The 21,128-nt window shown below is 57.3% G+C and overlaps 1 protein-coding gene across 3 annotated transcripts in view; it reads right to left on the reverse strand.

The window, feature by feature from the left end:
- Positions 1 to 2,271: 2,271 nt before the first annotated feature.
- The window catches only part of ALPL (alkaline phosphatase, biomineralization associated), a 56,801-nt gene continuing 37,944 nt past the window's right edge, over positions 2,272 to 21,128 (reverse strand). For 2 of the 3 annotated variants that reach the window (XM_045548486.1, XM_045548487.1), the window contains 11 exons: positions 20,387 to 20,550; positions 16,407 to 16,526; positions 15,945 to 16,060; positions 13,519 to 13,693; positions 12,583 to 12,758; positions 9,505 to 9,648; positions 7,463 to 7,532; positions 6,555 to 6,689; positions 4,436 to 4,627; positions 3,926 to 4,045; positions 2,272 to 3,265 (listed from right to left, as the gene is read on the reverse strand). In XM_045548486.1, coding sequence (XP_045404442.1) covers positions 3,000 to 3,265; positions 3,926 to 4,045; positions 4,436 to 4,627; positions 6,555 to 6,689; positions 7,463 to 7,532; positions 9,505 to 9,648; positions 12,583 to 12,758; positions 13,519 to 13,693; positions 15,945 to 16,060; positions 16,407 to 16,526; positions 20,387 to 20,447 — 1,575 coding nt within the window. In that variant the 5' untranslated portion in view covers positions 20,448 to 20,550 and the 3' untranslated portion in view covers positions 2,272 to 2,999. Of the gene's footprint in view, positions 3,266 to 3,925; positions 4,046 to 4,435; positions 4,628 to 6,554; positions 6,690 to 7,462; positions 7,533 to 9,504; positions 9,649 to 12,582; positions 12,759 to 13,518; positions 13,694 to 15,944; positions 16,061 to 16,406; positions 16,527 to 20,386; positions 20,551 to 21,128 lie in introns of those variants that run through there. The other variant, XM_045548488.1, reaches the window with a different exon arrangement.

Here is a 21,128-nt window from a genome sequence, read left to right on the forward strand (position 1 = left end):
GAGGGGGGTGGCAGAGCCACAAGGTGGAAGGAGCCTGGGTCCCAGCCACCAGGGCAGGGGCACCACCTGATGTTTGAGCTGGAAATAAATTCTTCCTGTGTCAAGTTATTGAGGTTTCTAGATTTATCTTTAACAGAAGGCAGAGTTGTCTCAGTGAATAGAAGAGGATTTGTCAGCTCATCTTTGTTCTTCCCCCGCAGAAAGCATCTGAGAGCAGTGGGAACCCTCGTGTTGTGGGTCCTGACTGTCGTCCTTAGCGTCTGGTCCTGTGGCCATGGGAACTGGACCCCTGGCTCGAATTGGAGCTCAGATCCCACAACAGTTAAAATACAAGGTGACGAGGGACCCGGGGCCCAGCCTGGGTGAGGGAGGTGTGGGGAAGCCACGAGAGCAGGGAGTGCCTGGGCAGCGTCCATGTCAGGTTCTAGAAGGACACATCACCCCATGGCCTGGAGTCCGGGCAGGAAGAGCTCCTTGCTCCTAATGGGGTCCCAGGTGCCCTCTGTGTGCTAGACACAGTGCTCAGCACTGGGCGCCAGAGAGGTCAAATACCTTGCCCAAGTTCATAGAACCAAGCAAGTGGAGACAGAGACTTGTAACATCATCTGTCTGCCTTACAGCCCATGGCTTCTAGCCAGGGTTTAACAGATGCCATCGGTGTGTATCTTTTGAGCATCTGATGTTCCCGCACCTTGTCTGGGGGCTTCGCCTCAACCTTCGAAGGGGCAGGTCGGAAGCACCAGTGTTAATTTCCGCAGGAGCAGCCCTTAGCCAACGTGGGATGAGAGTGGAGGAATAACTACCCCAGCTCCGCCCCTCGTGTGCATCTCCTACGCTGCCCCCAGATGTCCTCTGTGGGATGGAGCCCTAGTCGCCCACAATGGCAACCTGCTTAACAACACGTCCCTCCCTCCCCCGGCTTGCTTTCTCAATCCCTGACTGGTGCTTTTGGGGCTGCTCTTACAAACTACTTGTGCTCACGTTCTTGTCCCAGGGTCTGCCTCTGGAGGCACCCGACCTAAGATGTAAGTATGGTTTGCACACCCCTGAGACACTGAAGTTGATTCCAGGTGGTACCGGGGAACTTTTAATAATCCACAGCTTAGATGTGAATTTACAGAAGCGTTTAGGAAATAATAGTACAGAGATACGGCAAAGATTGCGAAGGTGATATGAGAATAACACCTGAAAACACTGTGCTATATGTGTCCTCGTGCCCTGGCTGGAATGTATGTGTATAGTTTCATTTTTATCCCAGCAGCAGCTTGGGTGTACTTCCCTTTTTGCCAGGACCGCTAGGAAGCTCAGAGAGAAACCTGCTTGGTTTGCCTTCAGTCCCAAAGAATGTCCACTGCTGACATACGGTTTCTCATCTTTCTGAGTTTATATTTAACTGGTGTGTGTTATGAGTCATTAGTATCGTCTGCCTCAGGACCTGGCTGGCAGGAGGTTGTAAATGTCTATAAACACAGGATGTCATAAAGTATAGAAGCTTTGGAATAGGACAGACCTGGATTCAGACCTCAGCTTCACAGCTTGGGGGGCCTTAGGCAACGGCATCATCTCCTGCACCCTTGGTGTCCTCATCTATAAATGTGGCTGATGGGGACTCACTTCCTACTGACAAGTCAATGCAATGGATCCGTGTAAAGCATCACGCACAGAGCTTGGCTTACCATGAACGACCAGTGTTAACTGTTAGGATTATCATCTTTATAGAGATTCTCATTCCAATGAGGCAAGAGGAGCAAACTTGGGCACCTCCGTATACCCCCAATGTCAAGTGCAGCTCTGAGTCCAGTACCCATGTGTGAATATCAGGGATGGAAAGATCACAATCGCCAAGCGGGGCTGACGCTCTGTGAGGGCAAGGAGCACGTTTGTCTTGTTCACGGTCAAATTAAGACTGAATACGGTGCCCAGCATCGGCTCAGTATTTGTTCAATGAATGCAATGGGCCAGGCAGGGTACATGGTGCTGTTTGTGGGTACCACGAAGCAGGGGCACCATCAGGCCCTTGAAGTCCTCCTTGCTGTGGCTTTGGGGGCACAGAGGCACTACTTTAATACTCACGGCCACCCAGAAGCAGGCCGTCTCCCGTTTCATGGGTAAGAAAACTGAGGCACAGAGACACAAGGCAATTCGTCCCAAGGTCCCTACTAGCCTGCCCAACCCACCTGTACCCTGGCCCCGAGGCCAGTTCTTCCCAGAGAAATAAGTTTATTTCAGTCTTTTTCTCACTGACAACAAAGACTCAGCTCTGTCCTCAGAAATATTTGGAAAGTTTTATTTAAATGTTTTGTGTTCCTTTTAACCACCACCAAAAAGAGAAAATTTTTTTGCCGTTCCAAACAGGAGAGTCGCTTCAGAGAGGAGCTGGCATGTGTGTTCAGAGCCAGGGAGTGTCGGCCCTGCCAGGCTGCTCTTCCCAGCCCGGGCCACCCTGCGGTGGCTTCCTGGGAACCCTGGGCGGCCCTGGAGTGAGCAAACCCCCGTCCTGAGAGAGAACTGGTCTCCCCTGCAGGGCAGGCTGGGCCTGGGGACAGGGACATGAACACGGTAGGGCCCGGTGGGTTCCAGAGGGAAGGAGATAGGAGTGGAAGGGTCAGGTCCGGAATGTTCTGTGGAGGCTGCAGGGCCTCTGGGTCTGGAGAAGTATGTTTGCTAGAAAAATAAGATGCTTTGAGAATTTCTGCAGTCTGTGCTCTCTGCCTGCCCAAGAGAAACTTACCCTGTTGGCCAAAGGGCAGCGGGGAGGGAGCAAAGGCGGGGGGGGGGGGGGGGCAGGAATTGGTCTGGGCCCCCTGGAGGACTCCAGAGAGGAGCGAGGTGGCAGCAGACTTTGGTTTCCTGGGTCCCCTTTCTGGCAGCTGCAGAGGCTGCACAGGCCTCCGCCTCCCTGCCCCTGCCCCCTGAGGTGTGGGCTGCGGGCAGAGGGCAGCACCAGGAGTGGGACGTTGGCATCTGTTGTGGGCTCGCAGTGCCCAGGCGCTGGGCCCTCAGAACAGGTGGCGCAGGGGGAGCAGGGCCAGCGGGAGCAGCAGGGGCCCTGGGGCAGGGCTGCCTGCCGAGCTGGCCTGGGTGCAGTGGTTGAGGTTGGCCCCGATGCAGGCTGCGTAAGCCATCACGTGAGGGATGTAGTTCTGCTCGTGCACGCCGTGCAGCAGGTGCGCCATGGGTCCCTTGGCGAAGACAGCCACGTCCTCCCCGCCGTGGGTCTCGTGGCGCAGGGGCACAGCCGACTGTGCCTGGTAGTTGTTGTGAGCTGTGGGCCAGAAGAAACGCCTGCTAAAAGCCTGCCAGGCCTGGTGGCAGCTTCTCCATCCCCCCTCCAGCCTGGCTTGCATGCTCCCATTTTATAGAGGAAACCGAGACCCAGCACATCCTGCCCAAGGCCACGGGATTTGAACCCGAGCCCACTCTGATACAGAAGCCTGCATTCTCAACCCCAGCAGAGAAAGCTAACATCATCCAGGCTGTCGGGATTAGCAGGGCAGAGCTGGGAGGAAGAGCCCCTTACCACTGGCTGTACCTGCAGACCCCACAAGAACAAGTGAATGTTCAATATGGGATTGCACACGAACTGCGAAGTCTCATACACTGGAATATTGCACAGCCAGTACTAATGACAGTGTTAACATGCCAAGCACCCACACGTGCCAGGCCCCATGCTAAATGCAGACCCACTTAGTCCTTCAGGTAGCCTTGGAAGGTTGAACCCTTTATGGAGGAAAGTGAAGCTGAGAAAAGTGACGTTACTGCCCAAGGTCCCCGGACTGCTAAGCTGTAGAAAGTGATTCAAACTGAGGTTGTTCTGACTCAAGTCTGTGATATTCTGAGACCCCGGAGCTAGGCCACAAGCTCACACTCTATTCCCAGGCCCAGCCCCGAGGGGCGTCCTGCCCGCTCCCAGCCCGCGTCTCACCGTAGTCCACCATGGAGACGTTCTCTCGCTCTCCGCCCACCACCTTGTAGCCGGGCCCGTTGCCATACAGGATGGCGGTGAAGGGCTTCTTGTCTGTGTCGCTCAGCATGGGGGCCAGACCTGCGTGGGGAGGGGTGTCCAGGGGTCATGTTGGAGCACCAGGAGTGCAGTCCCCACCCCCAGACCAGGCTCCTCAGGGCGTCTCTGAAGGGCCCTGCACCACCTCCATGAACCGCCTCCAAACGCTATCACTTCCAGCCAACCCCCATGTCCACTGTGCCCTCACCATCCATCCATCCATCCATCCATCCATCAATCCATCCTCTCCCCCATCCATCCACCTTCTCTTCTGTCCATTGGCCATGTAGTCACCCATCCACCCACCTTCCTGCCCATGGCACCCCTCCCGTGTTCCCCCACCGTTATCAGTAACTTTCTCCCACCCACTCCTGCGCTCAGGTGAGCAGAGCCCGGAGTGCCCAGTGCCCGCCCCGATGGAGGCCCACCTACCAAAGATCGAGTTGCCACGGGGGGTGTACCCGCCGAAGGTGAAGACGTGGGAGTGGTCAGCAGTGACCACGGTCAGTGTGTCTTCCAGAGAGGTCATGTTGTCCGCCTGCCCGATCGCCCGATCCATCTCCACTGCCTCGTGCAGTGCCTGCTTGGCTTTGCCCTCGTGGTGCCCATGGTCAATCCTGCCTCCTGGTGACACCAGGGAAAAGGCCTGGGGTGAGGGGGGCAGGGGTAGAAGATCTGCACCCCAAACCCCACGACACTGCCAGCTTAGCCCTTCTTTGCGAGGGAAGGACGGAAACCTTTGCCAGGCACGACTCCACGCCAGGCCCCACGTCCTGGGAATCTTATGCAGCCGTCCGCTCTCGCGGAGGCCAGAGAGGGCGGGTCCCGGGGCCGAAGGCACATGTATGGAGAGCACCAAGCCAGGACTTCAGGCAGACCCGCCGGACTGGAAAGCCTGTGCTCTTCCCACGGGCCCACTCCGCTCCCAGCCGTCTCTCGAGCTGCTTGAAGGGTCTGCTCAAGACTTCCGGGACGTAGGGAGTGGGGAGCCGCCCTGAGTCCTGGGACGTGCCAGGCACAACAGTCCTGGGCAGACGGGGTGTGATCTGCCCCATTTACAGATGGGGCAACTGAGGCCGAGTGGGGAAAGGATGTGAATTCAGGTGTGACTCACCTAAAGCCCCTGTTTTCCCATCTCCACCTTGAACACATCCCCTCTAAGCCGCAAGCACGGCAGCGCCTCACTCCCAGAGCTGGGGGAGGTCCGCGGTGCCCGGGCGGTGCCCACGCAGGCTCCCGCAAAGGCCCGCTGGAGCCCGAATCCCACGGCACCTCCCTCTGGGCGAGCGCGGGGCCTGGCTGCAAGCTTGGCCTAGCAGCTGAGGGCCGTGTGACCTCAGGGGCCACCTCCCCTCTGTAACAGGAGGGCGCACTCTGCCTGGGTGGACACTCCCGGCTCGGAGGGTCCTGAGCTGGGCGCCAGGCGGCCCTCTCTTCCCACCAGCCTGAGCCTCCCCACGGCCCGGGCGGCTGGCAGGGCGGGTCCTCCCTTTGTTGTGGCTCTGGGAGCAGCTGGCCTGGCGGTCTGTCCTGGCCCTGCTCACAAAGAGGACGCTCCCAGGGGAGCCCGCGCTCGCCACCGCTGGTTCCTGGCTGGTTCCTCGGCGTCAGAGGCCTGTTCTGGGCCAGCCCGAGACCGAGACCGCCGTGCTTGAGTGGGAACCCCGGGGTTTGGCAAGAAAGCAGCCAGGCTGGGCTGGCGGCCACCGGGCCCTGGAAGGTGGCGGGGCCTGAGCGTGTATGCATGTGTGGTGAGAGCACATGTGAAGTGTGTCCGTGTGTGTGTGTGTGTGCATGCGTGTGTGCATGCATGCGCATGTGTGTATATACATGCAGATCTCAGCAAGGCAGCATGAGGAACCACGGAGGGTAACCGCTGCTAGAACTTTGGAAGATTCTGGAATCCTTTTCACTTCCTCACACTTCCTATTGTTATTGCCTTAGCTATTGTGTAATCATGATGATGCTCATAATAGGAACACCGAGGATTTATTCAGTGCTGGGTCCTGTTCCAAGTACTTTATGTCTCGGAACACAATGGCGGCTGATCACCCTGCTAGGAGCGGGGACTATTTTGGGCCTCATTTTACAGAAACACGCAGGTGGAGGTCACACAGCCAGCGGACGGCTGCACCAGGATGAGAGCTCAGGCCGGCCTCCCAGCCTCTCCACAGCGCTGGGGACCCTGTGAGCGGCAGCACCCGGTGAGGGAAGGCCGGGCCCTGTGCACCTGTCTTTCGGAGGAGGGAAGCTGAGGGGCTGCCTGCTCCTCCAGAGCCAGGTCTCTGAGAAAGGCAATAACTTGCCTCCTCCCTCAGGAAGCCTTCCTGGACTGGTGAGCCTGGCACGCTGTCTCCACGCCCACGGGAGACCGGCTTGCTGGGCCGGGAGCTTCCGCGGATGCCCCACCCGTCCACCACCCGTCCTCCCAGAGGGACTTCTCCCCTCACTCCAAGCTGATCGTGATTCTCTTGAGAGCTGGACCGCCCCCTCCCCTGACACCAGGGCCGTGTTTCTGAAAGCTCCCTCTCAGCAGGCCTGGGGCCCCTACCTTCCACCAGCAAGAAGAAGCCTTTGGGGTTCTTCCTCAGGACTTGGATGGCCACCTCCACCATCTCGGAGAGCGACGGGTCGGTCACGTTGTTTCTGTTCAGCTCATACTGCATGTCACCCGGCTCGAAGAGGCCTGAGGAGGACGCGGGGAGTGTGGATGCTGAGAGCCTGTGACCCTGCTGGGAGGACCCCAAGGAACCTGGGGTGTCTCAGGGAACACAGGCTCAGGGGCAAAGTGCAGTGGGGGGAGGGTCCTTATCTGGGTGGCTCTTGTGGGCCTAGAATCGTGCCCGCAATTCCCTTCACCTTCACCGCCACCATGGCGAGGGGCCACCACGCTCATCGTGCGGGGCAGGAGACCGAGGCTCAGGTGTGCGGGAACTTGCTATTTCCAGCTGGGAAGCGTCAGATCTGGGATTCGAACCCATCAGTCTGCCGCCCGCTGGCAGGGCCCGGACACAGCACCGTGGCCTGGACTCGACAGGGTAGCATCTACACGTTGGGTTTGAAGGGCACCGTGGCTCATGCAGTGAAACAGCAGAAGGTCTGGGGTCACTGTCCCTTCTGCTCACTGGGCTTGGTCCATTCTTTGTTGTGGCACAAGGTTCCCTGTGTGTCCCATGCTGGTGTTTCTGGTTGTTGTCCTTCCAGAACACCTTGCCCTTCTGTGAGTGTGTGCACTGCCAAACACTAGTTCTAAGAGTGCTCGCTCTGCCCCATGCTCTGGAAGCAGGAGGAGCCAGCCTCCAAGATGGCGCCTTCCTGGCCCCTCCCAGGTCCTACAGCCTGAGCGCAAACGCCCCTAAGTTGGGAGCAGGCTACGGCCTTATCTCCAGGGACTGGACTCACACAGCCCCGGCCACCAGGCTCCCAGCCCGGTGTCCTCCACTCCACCCCTCCACTTACCCAAGAGGTAGTCCACAGTGTAGAGGTCAAGTTTCAGGAGCTCGGTGCGGTTCCAGACAAAGTGGGAGTGCTAGGAGGAAGGGTCTGTATCAGCACATGCCGGGGGCTGGGGAGAGTCAGGACTGACTCCAGCTGGCCTCAGAGTCTGGGGCATTTGATTGTTTCCTCTGTCATTTAACAATCCCTCCCTAAGGACCAGCCATTCTTGACCTCAAGAGATGACAAATAAATAGGCCATTATAATGTACAATGAATGCAGGGGCATGAGAATTCTGAGACACCAGGAGGGCCATGAGCCCAAGGGCAGGATCAGGGAGGGCTTCCTGGTGGAGGTGATGTCCTAATAGGGCCTTGAAGGGTAAGTAGTTGTTGATCAGCCTGGGGTCAGGGAGGCATATTCCAGGCAGGAGGGATCACGGGCAAAGAGACGCAGACACAGGTCTCGAAGGGCCTTGAGTGCCACCGATGGGAACAGGCTGTGTGTTCTGGGGGCCAGGGAGAGCCAGAGAGGAAGCAAAGCCCCAGCTCTGCCTTGGGGACCCCCTCTAGGAGGAGAGATAAAGGAAGGGCTGCTTCCCAGGGCATGAGGACCACAGAGAGAGGCTGTCGGGGCTCAGCCTGGAGACAGCACCGCCTGGGGCCTGCACTGGGGGTCCCAGCACTGCTCAGAGTCAGCCGTGTGTCCTTGGGAGACCCCTGCCTCCTCCGGGCAGTGATGTTGGGATCAGCAGTGTTCAAACCTCAGGGGCTGCTGGGCGGGGGAGGTTAAGAAAGTGGGGCTCCAGCCCCCCCAGTCCTTGCTTCATAGAGATGGCTCCTGTGTTGTCTCATTTCATCCCCGCGTCAGCCCTGTGGGGTAGGGAGGGCTGTTGTTCCCATTTCACAGATGGGGACACTGAGGCCCACAGACAGCATAGCTAGTAGGTGGTGAAGGTGAAACTGACTCTGAAACCAACTTTTTCATTAAATTCTCTTATCAAATTGTGCTCTGAGGGAGCCCACTCCTAAGGGATGATTTCCTAGGGATGAATGGCCTGCATAGCACCCGACAGTGACTCTGCCTGGCCATGGTGTGGGCCCCTCCCCGTTCCTGGGGGTCTAGACCGAGCACCTGGGTAAGCACCCTGCCTGGGTGAGAAGGATGAAGCTCTGGCCCGTGTGCCATGTGGAGAAACTGAGGCTGGGAGGGGTGGTGTCTGGCTCAGCAGGAGGGGCCCCAACGCAGCCCGAGCCAACTCCAAGGGAATGGAAAGGGCCCACACCCCACCGGCCCGTGGGGGCCCTTCCCAGCCCCTGCCCCCACCTCGATCTTGGCCCAGCCTCATCCCACGAGGCCTCCCCAGGGGCCAGTCCTGGAACTCTCAGAAACCCAACCCCACAGTGACATCAAAGTGGCTGCCAGGCAGCTCCCACTGTCTTCAGCCCTGACCACAGTCATTTCCAGACCCCAGCTGCCCCAGGCCGGGGGATGGGGGTGCAACGCAGATTTAAAGGGCCAGAGGCTGCTCTAAGGAGCCAGAGCTTAGGGTCCTTCCGGAGCTCCAGTCCCCTCTTCCCCAGTCCATTCCCTCCCCCAGCCAAGGGTCTCACTGCAGAGGGCTCCCCCCACTCCCTGGCCCACCGTGCCTCCTCCCATCCATCCCTGCTCCCCATCCGTCCCGTCCTCCCACCTGCTCAGGGCTTCTCAGCCCTTCCCTGTGGCCTGTCCGCTCTGGGGTGCGTGGACGCCCAGGCTCCCCCCATCTGAGCACACAGCCTTCCACGGGCTCCTTGGCCCGTCTTCCATCCATTGTGCCTCATGCCTAGCCAGGGCCACACAGCAGGGCTCAGGGGGACAGAATTCCCCCCACCCATCCCTGCCTGTCCCTGGGGACCTCCCTGATTGATCACCTACCCGCTGCCATTCATATGCCTCTTTGACCCCCTGAGCCCATGGAGGGAACAGTGACGACCCCTGAGCCCCCTTGTGCAGGAGACCACAGACCCAGGGAGGGCTCACCCTGCCCCCCCACCGCGGGCCCCTCTGCAGCTCAACGGGCTACCTTGTTTTTCGGTTTGAAGCTCTTCCAGATGTCGATGAGGTTCAGGCCGTCCAGCCTCGTGCCCCGGGCCTTCTCGTCCATCTCGTACTCCACATCGGTTCTATTCTTGGGGTACATGTACTTGCGGCCACCTCCCATGATCACCTAAAGGGACAGGAGCCATCAGTGCTGCAGGGTTCCAAGACGTCCTGGCCCGGACACTGGACTCCTGGGGACGGTGTGGCACTTTCCCAGCGCGATGAGTCCAGGGCTCGGTTCTCTCCGCGTCTCACCCTTCCAGCGCGGGCAGAGTCATGTCATGACCTTATCTGGCTTCCAGAAGCCTGACACAAAACTCCCACTCTTATAAGATAAAGGACACTTACAGAGCCCTCACTGTGTGGCAGGCACTAAGCACTTAAGACACATATCTTACTCAACTTCATACTCAGGCTGCAAGGAACCCCATGTCACCTGCTTTCCAAATAAGGAAATGGGCACAGAAGTGTGTTTTTCCCCCAAGTGCACAGAGCCAGTAAGTGGCAGAGCCGGGATTCGAACCAGGGGCCTCTCCCACTCTGGCACCAGAGCCCTGCTATGACCGTGGGCCGAGGGCAGGGGCTCCCCGAGCCTCCTCTCCCACAGCGTGGGTGCAGGGGGAGGCCCCAGCCAGGGAGGTCTTCGGGGCAGCCCAGCTGGGAGCCAGCCCGCCGCAGGCTGGGCCGGCAGCGGGGCCAGGCCTCACGGCTGTGCAGTCACCACCAGGCTAATTTTACCCACGCGGCTGGTGCGCGCGGGCAGACGGACGCGGGATGTTTGTTTTCCTTGGGAGTCCATGTTTGAAGTCCTGACTATTTTTAAAACAGGGGCCAAGAGCATAACAGCAGCCGCCCGTGGTGACCACCACACTAGTGTCCTCTTGTCACCGCGGGCGCCAGCCCAGGCCGCTGCCTCTGGCGGACACCTTGGGGGAGCAGAGCCCAGCTGGGCCCGGCCCTGGAGCCGCCAACCCAGGGATCTCACAGACCCCCTGCTCTGCCCTCCCCACTGCTTCCCACCTAGAACTCGGGTTCTGTGGGGGCCGAGGGGGAGTCCGGAGTCCAGGACGGCGGCAGAGGTAGGACAGGTGCCCCAGGACCAGCCTCGGTCACCGGGACCTGGAGAGGCCAGGGGCTTTGAGGTCAGAATTGAGTTTGAACCCTGACTCTCGCTAACTGACACCAAAGGCCTGCCACCTGAACTCTCCAACCTCAGTTTCCCCATCCACAAAATGGGACTAACGCCCACCCACAGGACTGTCACAGGAGGAAGTGCAGCCCTCCGGGGCCATCCCAGCACCGGGGGCGGCTGCCAGGGGAAGGGGTTCCTGCAGCCAGAAGCAGGGAAGGGAAAAGTCTTCCCTGGGAGGCCAGGTCCTCACCCCCAGCTGCAGCCAGGCGCTCTGGGGGTGGGGCAGGCTGTACGGGGAAGGAGAAGGGGACCCCAGGTCACGGGTCCTGCCCCCCGCCCAGTTCCCACAGAACCTGACCCCTTGGCATCTCCAGAGTGGAAAATGAAGCCCCCAATCTTGCCTGGAGCCTCATCGTTTCCAGCCCCAGCGGGGACTTCACACGGGCTCATTAAACTCCCCAAATAACAGACTTGCTGTTTGGCTTTGGGGTTTGGGTTTGTGTCTTTCTTTCTTTCTTTCTTTTTTTTAAGGCAACAGATATTTATTTTCAGGGCGGACACTGGGATTTTTGTTTCATGTACAGCCGGGGGGCTGGGGGGCTTTGGGGCGGTGGTGGAGGGACAGAATCGGCTGGGAAAGGAAGGTCCCCACACAGGTCCTCCCTCTGCACTGGCTCCCTGGCTTGTGGTCCCAGCCCCACCCCAGGGCCCCGTGGACTCCCCTCCTCACCTCCCACCCTCTCCTGACACGTCTTCCCTCCCCTCGGTTTTCCCTTAAGCTCCTGTCCCCCATCCCAGGCTGCTCCTGCCAAAGCCCTCTAAAGAGCAGCCCGTAATTACACCCTGCGCTCGCACAACAAATGTTCTCACGACCATGACCTCATAGTGGCCTCCAGTGGCCCCAGGAGGAGGCAGGTGTGTCTCTCTGTTCTTGCTGGACAGGTGGGGAAACCGAGGCTCAGGGAGGGGAAGGGACTCGTCCCAGGCCGTGTATCGGGGGGAGGCGAAGCCAAGATGGGTTCTCATCGTCTCAGATGTCTGCCCCCCTGAAGGGTCGAGAGGAATGTGTCCTGAAAGAGACACCTGACCCCCCCTTGCAGAAGGGCAGATGTGGGTTGGGCGAGGGGCCGGGTGGCACCCAGGAATCGGAGGGCAGGTGAGTTTGTCCGGTGACGGGGAGGAGGAGTGGGAGCAGCTGCAGCCTGGAGATTTCTCTGAGCCCCCTGAACCCCAATTCCAGACTCAAGGGGCTGAGGTCCCCCAGACCCACTGTCCAGCCCCCCACAGGGAATCAAAGCCTGAAAAGGAACAAGCCAGAAGTTCTCACTCAAGAACAGACAGTAGGGTCTGTGCGAGCATGAGGACTACGTCTGCCTGCTCGGTATGGTGACGCCTGTTTCAGGGTGAGGACACGGCTACACACAAATGCTGCCACCGCTTTCTGGGCACTCGCTAGGTGCCAGGCCCTGTGCGGCTCCACAGGGATTGTCTTATGTCGTCACAATGGGCGAGCAAGGCAGGCACAGCTCTTAAAGGGGCTGGTGAAGGGAAGGCTCAGAGAGGTTAAGGAACCGACCCAGGGTCACGCTGCTAGCGCATGCCCGTCTGTCCACGCACGTGTGAGTGTGCAGGGGGGGTCCTCCCCTCAGACGGCCACTGGGCTCCCCACTTGTCTTGTGGGGGCTGGGGGTGGGGTGCAGCGCCAGGTTCCACTTTATGGAATAATCTCCGGGTACTTGGTTCTTGGGGTGTCGGGGAGGCCACATGAGGGTTTACCCCGCAGCCCCGCCCGCCCCAACCGCAAATCCCCGGTGTGAGGGAGCAGGCCTGGCGGCTTGTCCTGGGCCAGCCGGGGCCTGAGGCCTCCTGCCCAGCACGGGCTCCGCCTCCCACACTGCGTCCCCGCCCCAGCCACACCCGGGCACTCACATCGATGTCCCTGATGTTGTGCATGAGCTGGTAGGCGATGTCCTTGCAGCCCTGGCTCAGGGCCTCTGGGGGCATCTCGTTGTCCGAGTACCAGTCCCGGTCAGCAGAGTGGGCATAGGCGGCGCTGGGCGTGGCGTGGTTCACTCTCGTGGTGGTCACAATGCCCACAGATTTCCCTGGGGTGTGGGAGAGAGAGGACTGGTTGGCTTGTCTGCAGATGGGGGGGTCCCAGCTGTCTTCTCCCCCCACCAGCGCAAGACTGGCCTCCTGTCAGTTCCACTGCTTGCCCAGGCCTCAGTCTCCCCATCTGTGTCACGAGCAGGGGTGGCCTCCAAACAGCCTGACTGGGACACTCTGCCCCTGCGACCCTCTCCCCACCTCCAGGGGCCTTGAGCTGTGAGCAGCTGGGCCGGAGTCCTCCCCTTCATCAAGGGCCCCACCCAGCCCCACTCCCATGGAAGGCCCCAGGGGCCCCTCGCAAGGGATCACAGGTGGAGTGTGGTCCCGCCACCTGTGTCTGCCAGCCTCGTCCCTGGACTCTAAAGTTCCCAGGGGCACAGGCCAGGCCTCCCAATTTCAGGAAGGCAAAAGGAGGAGACATTCCCTGAACCCCACAGGGCGGGCGCTGGGCTAGGTCTTTACCCTCCTCTCTCCAAACCTATGAGGGGCTATGTTCCCACCCCCCCCCCTTTTACAGTGAAATGAACAGACTCAGGGAAATGAACTGGGACCAGAACCTACAACCGATGAAGTCCCAGAACACCAGCCTCCGTGTCACGGGAGGGATCCCATGAACATTTCACGGATGCCCAGGTCAGAGCTGGGAGCCCCAGGGGGAATCTTTTCCTACCCTGTCCCCCTTGTACAGTTAGAAAAACTGAGGCCCAGACAGGCCTCAGAGCCAGGCCCCAGCCTCTGCCCCACAGCCCCACTCACCAGCATCCTTGGCCCAGCGCAGGATGGAGGTGACCTCATTCCCCTGGGTGGTGTTGCACCGTGTGCGCTCCGTGGCCGCACTCACCCCCACGGTGCCCTCATTGGCCTTCACTCCACACAGGTAGGCGGTGGCAGTACCTGCGCTGTCAGGGACCTGGGCGTTGGTGTTGTACGTCTGCAGGTCGGAGAAGAAGGTTAAGAGATGGCCAGGCCCTGGCCGGGCTGCTGCCCACTCCGTCCACTCACACTATGGGGACTGGGCACAAGAGTCACAGGAAGGATCCCTGCAGCCTGGGCTGAGCCCACTACCCACCAGAGTCCCCCCTGCTGAGCCACAGGGTCACCTAGCTGCGTGCTTCCTGCTGCCATTCCCTGTGCCCTGGCAGGGCTGGGCAGGACTCCAGCTCTCCGACATATGGAGAAGGGGCTGGCAGAGCAGTGGGGGCCAGGCGGGCTCAGCGGCAGCCTGTCTCTGGGTCTGGGGTTGCAGGAGCCAGCAAGGGGCGAGAGAGCAGTGAGTCCTGGAGAAGGCGGGGTGGGGGGGTGGTGATCTTGAAGGAGTGTGTGGCTGGGGGCCGGGGAGGGCAGGGGAGGTGGAAGGCAGTGGGAGAAGGAGGGTAGGACTGAGAGGCCCCACTGACTCCTCTGCGACCCCGCCTATGGCCGCTCGTTCATTCAAACCTCGAGTAGAGGCCCTGAAACTATTTTCCTGTCCCCCTTCCCCAGCAGCCTGAGAGCACCTCGAAGGCACAGAAAGCACAGCGGTCCCTGCTATTCCCCCAGAAGTGAGCCAGGGCCTGACCCGGACTATCTGGAAGTCATTACACACCACCACCACCAGCAGCAGCTACCACCAGCGTGCGCTGCGTTGAACAGCTCACATCGGTATGGGCACACCTCCTTTCATTGCACTTTGCTTTACTGCACTTCGCAGATACTGCGTTTTTTACAAATTGAAGGTTTCTGGCAACCCTGTGTCGAGCAAGCCTATTGGTGCCATTTTTTCCAACAGCACGTGCTCACTTCTTTAGTATTTTTTAGCAATGGAGTATGTTCTGATTAAGGGATGCACATTTCTTAGACATAATGCTATTGCACACTTAAGAGACTACAGTATAGTGTAAACACAACTTGTATATGCACTGGGAAACCAGAATATTTGTGTGACTCACTTAATTGCAATATCTGCTCTTTGCAGTGATCTGGAACCAAAACCAAAGCATCTCTGAGGTGTGATAATCTAATTAACTTCATGAACCGCCTTGGGAGAGGATGAATGAACTAGAACTGCATGTAAAAGAGTATACAGTGGGCCCTCCATGGGCTCCATATCTGTGGATTCTGCACCCATGGATTCAACCAATAAAAGATTGGGAAATCTTAGGGAAAGGCCGGGTGCAGTGGCTCACGCCTGTCATTCCAGCACTTTGAGAGGCCAAAGCCAGAGGATCACTTGAGGCCAGGAGTTCAAAACCAGCCTAAGCAACATAGTGAGACCCCCATCTCTACGAAAAAAAAGAGAAATTAGCCGGGCATGGTGGCGCATGCCTGTAGTCCCAGCTACTTGGGAGGCTGAGGCAGGAGGATCACTGGAGCCCAGGAGTTTGAGGTTGCTGTGAGCTAGGCTGATGCCACAGCACTCTAGCCCAGATGACTGAGTGAGACCCTGTCTTTAAAAAGGAAAATATTTGGGGAAAAACTTCCATCTGTATTGAACATGTACAGACTTATTTTCTTGTTATTATTCCCTAAAAAGTAGAGTTTAACAGCTGCTCACATAGTATTTACACTGTATGAGGTATTGTAAGTAATCTAGTAGTGATTTAAAGTTCATGGGAGGATGCGCACAGTTATATGCAAACACTGCACCATTTTATATCAGGGACTTGAGCATCCACGGATTTCGGTATCTGTCCTTGGCAGGTCCTGGATTCAGTCCTCCAGAGATACCAAGGGACAACTGTGCACTGCATGATTCCGTTTATATGAAATACAAAAGCCGGCACAGCTAATCTATGGTGTTAAAAGTCAGGATGGTAGCTACTCTCAGTGGGGAGGGGTCCAGGGACTGGAGGGGGGCTCAAGGGGACCTCTGGCTGCTGTCACATCTAGTTGCTTGACCTGGTTCCGGTTATACAACATGCAGTTTGTGAGAATTCAAGCCGTATACTTGTGCACTTTGTTTCTGTGTATGCTACACTTAAGTAAAAAGATTTTTAAATCAATGAGTTAAAAGCCTCAAAATTAGTCTTGGGAAGTGGCTGCTGCCCTTCTGGTTTCACAGTGGGGCGTTGGGGACCAGGAGGTCTGACGGTCGTGTCAGGGCCTGCACAGGGCTTACATGCGAGGGTCCGGCGGAACCCAGTCCCCTGCCCCTTGCTCCATCTGCCACGTCGAGAGGTGGGAAGCTTGGGGCTGGGGCTCACCTTGGAGAGGGCCACGAAGGGGAACTTGTCCATCTCCAGCTTGGTCTCCTCCCCAGGGTTGTGGTGGAGCTGGCCCTTGAGAATGCGGGCGGCTGTCACCGTGGAGACGCCCATCCCTGCAGCGGGGAGTGGGGCCTCAGTCTCTGGGGCTGCCTGCCTCTCCAGTCAGCCTTCTCGGGTACCCAGAGCTCTCTGGTTTGGTGCCAAGGCAGGCTGGGGCAGTGGCACCAGGCTGTGGTTCTGAAAGTGGGACGGGTGGCCCCTTTCTCCCTTCCCTCCCCAGACCCTTAGGGGACAGCCTGGCAGAGCAGACCTCTAGGGTCCACAGCCTGCCCCCCGATCTTCTTTAACACCCTCCCCTCAGAGCCCCAGCCTCATCAACGCGGCCCCTTCAGCCTGGCACCCTGGGCTCCCTCCCACCCAGGTGCTCTGCTCAGTCCCCCTCGGGCCCCCAGGCCTCACCATCTCCCAGGAACATGATGACATTCTTGGCCACGTTGGTGTTGAGCTTCTGAAGCCCCAGGGCATGTTTCAGGGTCTGCTGGGCTTGGTCTCGCCAGTACTTGGGGTCTTTCTCTTTCTCTGTGCAGAGAAGGGCAGGGTCATTGGCAGGAGGTAAGGGCAGTGTCCCATCCCCAGCACCGCATCGCTGAGGCTGGAATGCCTGAACCCGGAGGAGGGAGCAGTAGCTGCCCACCTCGGACAACACACCTTGTGGTTTATAAACTTGTGCCAGTCAAATCCTCCCCACAAGCCAGGGTCTTCTCCCAGGTATCAGAACGAAGCAACCAAGTCTCAGTGACAACAAGTGACCCACCCACGACCACACAGTGCTGGTGGACACAGGCAGAGCCGGGCTTCCCTCCAAAACGCACGGCCCTTTCCTTCCACCCAGTAGAGAGACGATCTGCTAGGGCAGCAAGTGAACTGTGCTGGCACCACGAGGGTAATGTTTAACCTACTCCACAGAACAAGCTGCTTCCAATGGCGGGCGTCCCAGAGGCAGCCGGCTATCAATTATCAACTCTGCCTGGCTTATCCATTAAAGTGGGCTCAGCAGGAATCTGACTTGGTGGCAGAGTTAATAGCTTTGCTGAAAAGCAAAACTTGCTTTTTGTTTAATGTATCAAATTTAAAGTAGCCACACAATCTCACCCCTGTTAGGATCAACCACCAAGGAGGACAGTCTCAGTCTCTAATCCCTCATCTATCTCTCTTCACCCATTCACCGATGACAACGCATTTGGACAGCGCCATAAGGTTCTGAGATAAAATGAGAAATAGAAACACTTCTCTCTCTCTCATGTCTAGAAATCAGTCCATAGCTTTAGTGCCAGACAAATCTAAATTAAAACCCCAGCTGTGCCAAGTACCAGCTGTATGACTCTAGGCACGGGCTTCCCTGAGCCTCAGTTTCCTCCCCTGTCAAATGGGGTTGTCTGTACCATCCTTTCAGGGTCGCTATATAAGGGCTGGATTGGAGAAGGCAGGTGACACACCTGATCCACAGGAGAGGGTCAGCAGTTGCCCCTGCCTACCCATGGTCCTATCTCCAGGGGTGGGATCCATTTTCCTTCCAGGCAGAAGCCCAGGATCCTGACCATGGCGGCCAGCGTCCTTCCCACTGCCAGCGGGGCTTTTGTCTGTGCTTGGGTCCCCTCTATCACCCCTGCCGTGGGAACACAGAAGCCTAAAGACAGGAGCTGCTCGTGAGTTCCTCTCTCAAAGGCCTCCCACTGCACTGAAGGGAAGACTGAGGTCAGGAGGGGTGTCCAAGGCCATGTGGCACGTTCATGGGCTGGGGACACAACCCCCATCATCTGACCCGGCTCAGACCCACGCTTGCTCTCAGGACAGCCGCGGGTGGCGAGAACGGGTCTCCTTTCTTACACACGCACGGTTCTGGCCAACGTGCCAAGCGCTCCCCACACACGGCATCTCCTTTACCACTGCGGGCAACCTTAGCGGGCGGGGACCGCTACTCCACATTAGGGAATGAAGAAACCGGGATTAGAGCTGCAGAGGAAGAGCGGGAAACCCGCACGCCTCCAGCGCTGTGCCCCTGCCTCTGAGAGGACCTCGAGGAGCAGCGGGCGGCTGTGCTCCACCTCTAGCCTCGGCCGGGCACAGCCCACAGCCCTCCCCAAGAGGGCTCCCCTCTGTCACCCCCTCTCCAAACACTCAGCCCACTGTCCTCACCCCGGCAGCCCCGGCTCCACCTGTCACTTCTGGAAGAGTCTGCTGAGGGCACCACTCACAGGCAGCACCCCCAGCTGGGAACCTGGAGCGCCCGGGCCCTCTGTGCAGCGGGCTGCCTATAGGGAAGCTCCTCGCACCAGGGTTTCTGCCCCGGGGAAATGGGGGACCGTCGCTGCCCACAGGCAGTTAGAGGATGACGGCAGAGAAAGCCTGCGGAGGTGGCCTGGGCTGAGGGTTTTACTCAGAGTCTCCCTCCCGCCTCCCTCAGGACACACCACAGTGCCTGTGGCCACGAAGCCCCTGTGGCCATTTGGGTGGTGAAGAACTTCTGCCCATCCTGACCCCCTGCCCCTACCGGCAGCCTGCCAGGTCTCCGCTTGCACCCGTAACCCTTTCCCAGCACGGCTCTGCCACCAGTCTCCCCAGGCCCTTGCTCCCTGCTAGACCGGGAGTCCGGCGAGGGCAGCGTCCTTGTCTTTTTCACTAGAGCCACCCAGTTCACTTGTCTCCAAACTGACTTCCTCACTAGAGGACTGGTTTAGGCAATGGTGGCTCTGAACAGCTGAATACCAGGAGGCCACTGTTTTTGGAGACTATTGAAAGACACGTGCAAATGCTTGTGAGCTAATGCTAGGTGGAAAGAGTGCTTATCGGTACAGACTGTATGATTCATTCATATCAAGTTCAAAGCAGACACAACGAGTCTACGGTGGCAGGAGTAGGCCTGGCCGTTTCCTTTGGCAGGGGCTTGGTTTGGTTGGGGGGGGCACACCTCCCTGATGTCCCATTACTGGAAAAGGTACAAATCTATGTAAAAATTCATCATGCTATCCGTTTAAGATTTGTGCTCTCTATTTGTTACCCTTTAGGTAAGTTATACCTAATTAAAAAAAAAAAAAGAAAACACAATGTAATACTACTACACGCACAACAGAATGGCTAAAATGAAACAGGTACACAAAGTTGAATTGCTGAACATTTGAAGGTTTTTCATTTTGTTATTTTCATCTTTTCCCTCTTCATCCATCAGATGAACTTTCACCCAGGCAAGTTGCGTGCACTGAGAAAGGAGGGACCCCATCCCAGAGTGACTTGGGGTCCCCAAAGATGCACACAGAAAGGCCTCATGGGCTCTCAGGGGAGTGATGTCCTGAGAGTCCAGCAGCTCAGGTCTCCCCCACCTCGGCTGCTGGTTTGCTGGGTCAGTCCCCCTGCACCCCAATCTCATGAATTGAAATATAGTCTTCCTAAGAGGAGAGACCAATGTTCATTGAGCACCCACTCCTTGCCAGCCACTGTGACCGTCCCATGCAATTCTCACAGGAGCCTAAGGAGAAGGAATTATTATCTTCCCTGGACAGTTGGAGAACTTGAGGCTCAGGGAGGGCAGATGGGGACTTCCAGCCACATGACAGCTCAAGCGGAAGAGGGTGCCTCTCTCCAACTACAGATACCAAAATGCTGAAAACAAACAATCAAAAACAGCATACAGTTTGAAAAAGGAAGAAAAGGGGGAAGGAAAATCCCCAGGAGGAAGAATAAGAGGGAAGCCAAAACCAGGGGGTTACACAGCAGCTGGTGCGGAGGAAGCTTGGGATGTCAGAGCAGAGACAGGGGTAGGCGGAAGGTGTTTTAATGCGAACATTTCGCTTTGGCGCTACAGAAGGGATGGGGAAGAGAGGTCTGAATCTGAGCCAGGTCTAAGGGGGGGTCTGGATTCATGGTATAAGAGTTGCAAACTGAGAAATTAACATAAAAACTTGTCTAGAATTAGTTGAACCAATAGGAGCCTGAAGAATCAGACACCTTGCTCCACTGACACACCTCCACGTGAGTCTCCAACTGAAAAGCAAAACAAAACTCCTACTGCACAGGAGTTCACAAGCAAGAACTACAAACTATAAGAAAATGTACTGCCATGAAGGAAGGTAGGCAGATAAAGCCAACAGGAAACTTAGCAACCAAGACTTGGAAGAGTCTCCAGAATTAGTTATATTTTAGATTATTAGGGATATAGGAGAAAAATAGAAACCCCAATGAAAGAACAGGACAATATAAAGGGAAAAGGGGTAACTTATCCAACACTAACACATGCAGTAGCAGAGCTATATTTCCTGCTCTGAACACTGTTTTCGGCTCTTAAAATCTTTGATGGTTCTACGACCTTGAACACAGACACTGCCCTCATCCTACTCCACCTGTACCAGGTCTTCTCCTCCCTCCACCTGTGCCCGCAATCCTACCTGGCACCAAGGAGTTGGTAAGGCAGGTGCCAATGGCCAGTACTAAGAATGCTGAAATCATGGTGCACCCAAGACCCGCTTCGTCTCTGGAGCCCAGAGATGTGACTGACGTAGGTGGGAGGGGGTGGGCTGGCAGTGGTCAGATGTTAACTGATGTTCCGATCCTAGAAATTAAAAAGAGAAAAAAAGACACGTGGGGCACAGCTCCAGAGATCATTTTTCATTCACATATTCATTCCTTGGTTCATTCAGCAAGTACTTGTTGAGCACTTATCACAGACCAGGCATGGGGCTAGACTTTGGGCTGCCAAACCCAGGTGGTCCCTCTCTTAGGAAGCTTGATCACACAGACAGTTGTGTAAGCAGCCAATGCTCTCCACGCTGCAAAGTAGTCCCCTCCCATTTCCCACGTGAACTCCCACTTTCAATCCATCCAAAGCCCGTCAGCTCCGAGTCCAAACACTGTGCATTGCTTCTCCAACTGCAGGAAGGATCAGCATCTCCTGGTGGGCTCCTGGCGGGCTTAACCCGTGTCCGATGGTAATTCCAATAAGCTCCCAAGGGATGCCCGTGCTGTTGCTTCATGGACCACATCTTAACAAGCCCTGTCTAGAACACTAGTCTTCGGCCTTTAATTATCTGTGTCCCAAGCACATCAGGACAAAACCAAGAGACCATCCTTTCCTACAGGGTCATTTGCCCTTACAGGACACCTGCATTTGCTACATTCTCTTCTAGAGCT

The sequence above is a fragment of the Lemur catta genome, chromosome 3, assembly GCF_020740605.2.
Source record: "Lemur catta isolate mLemCat1 chromosome 3, mLemCat1.pri, whole genome shotgun sequence".
Classification (NCBI taxonomy): Eukaryota; Metazoa; Chordata; class Mammalia; order Primates; family Lemuridae; genus Lemur; species Lemur catta.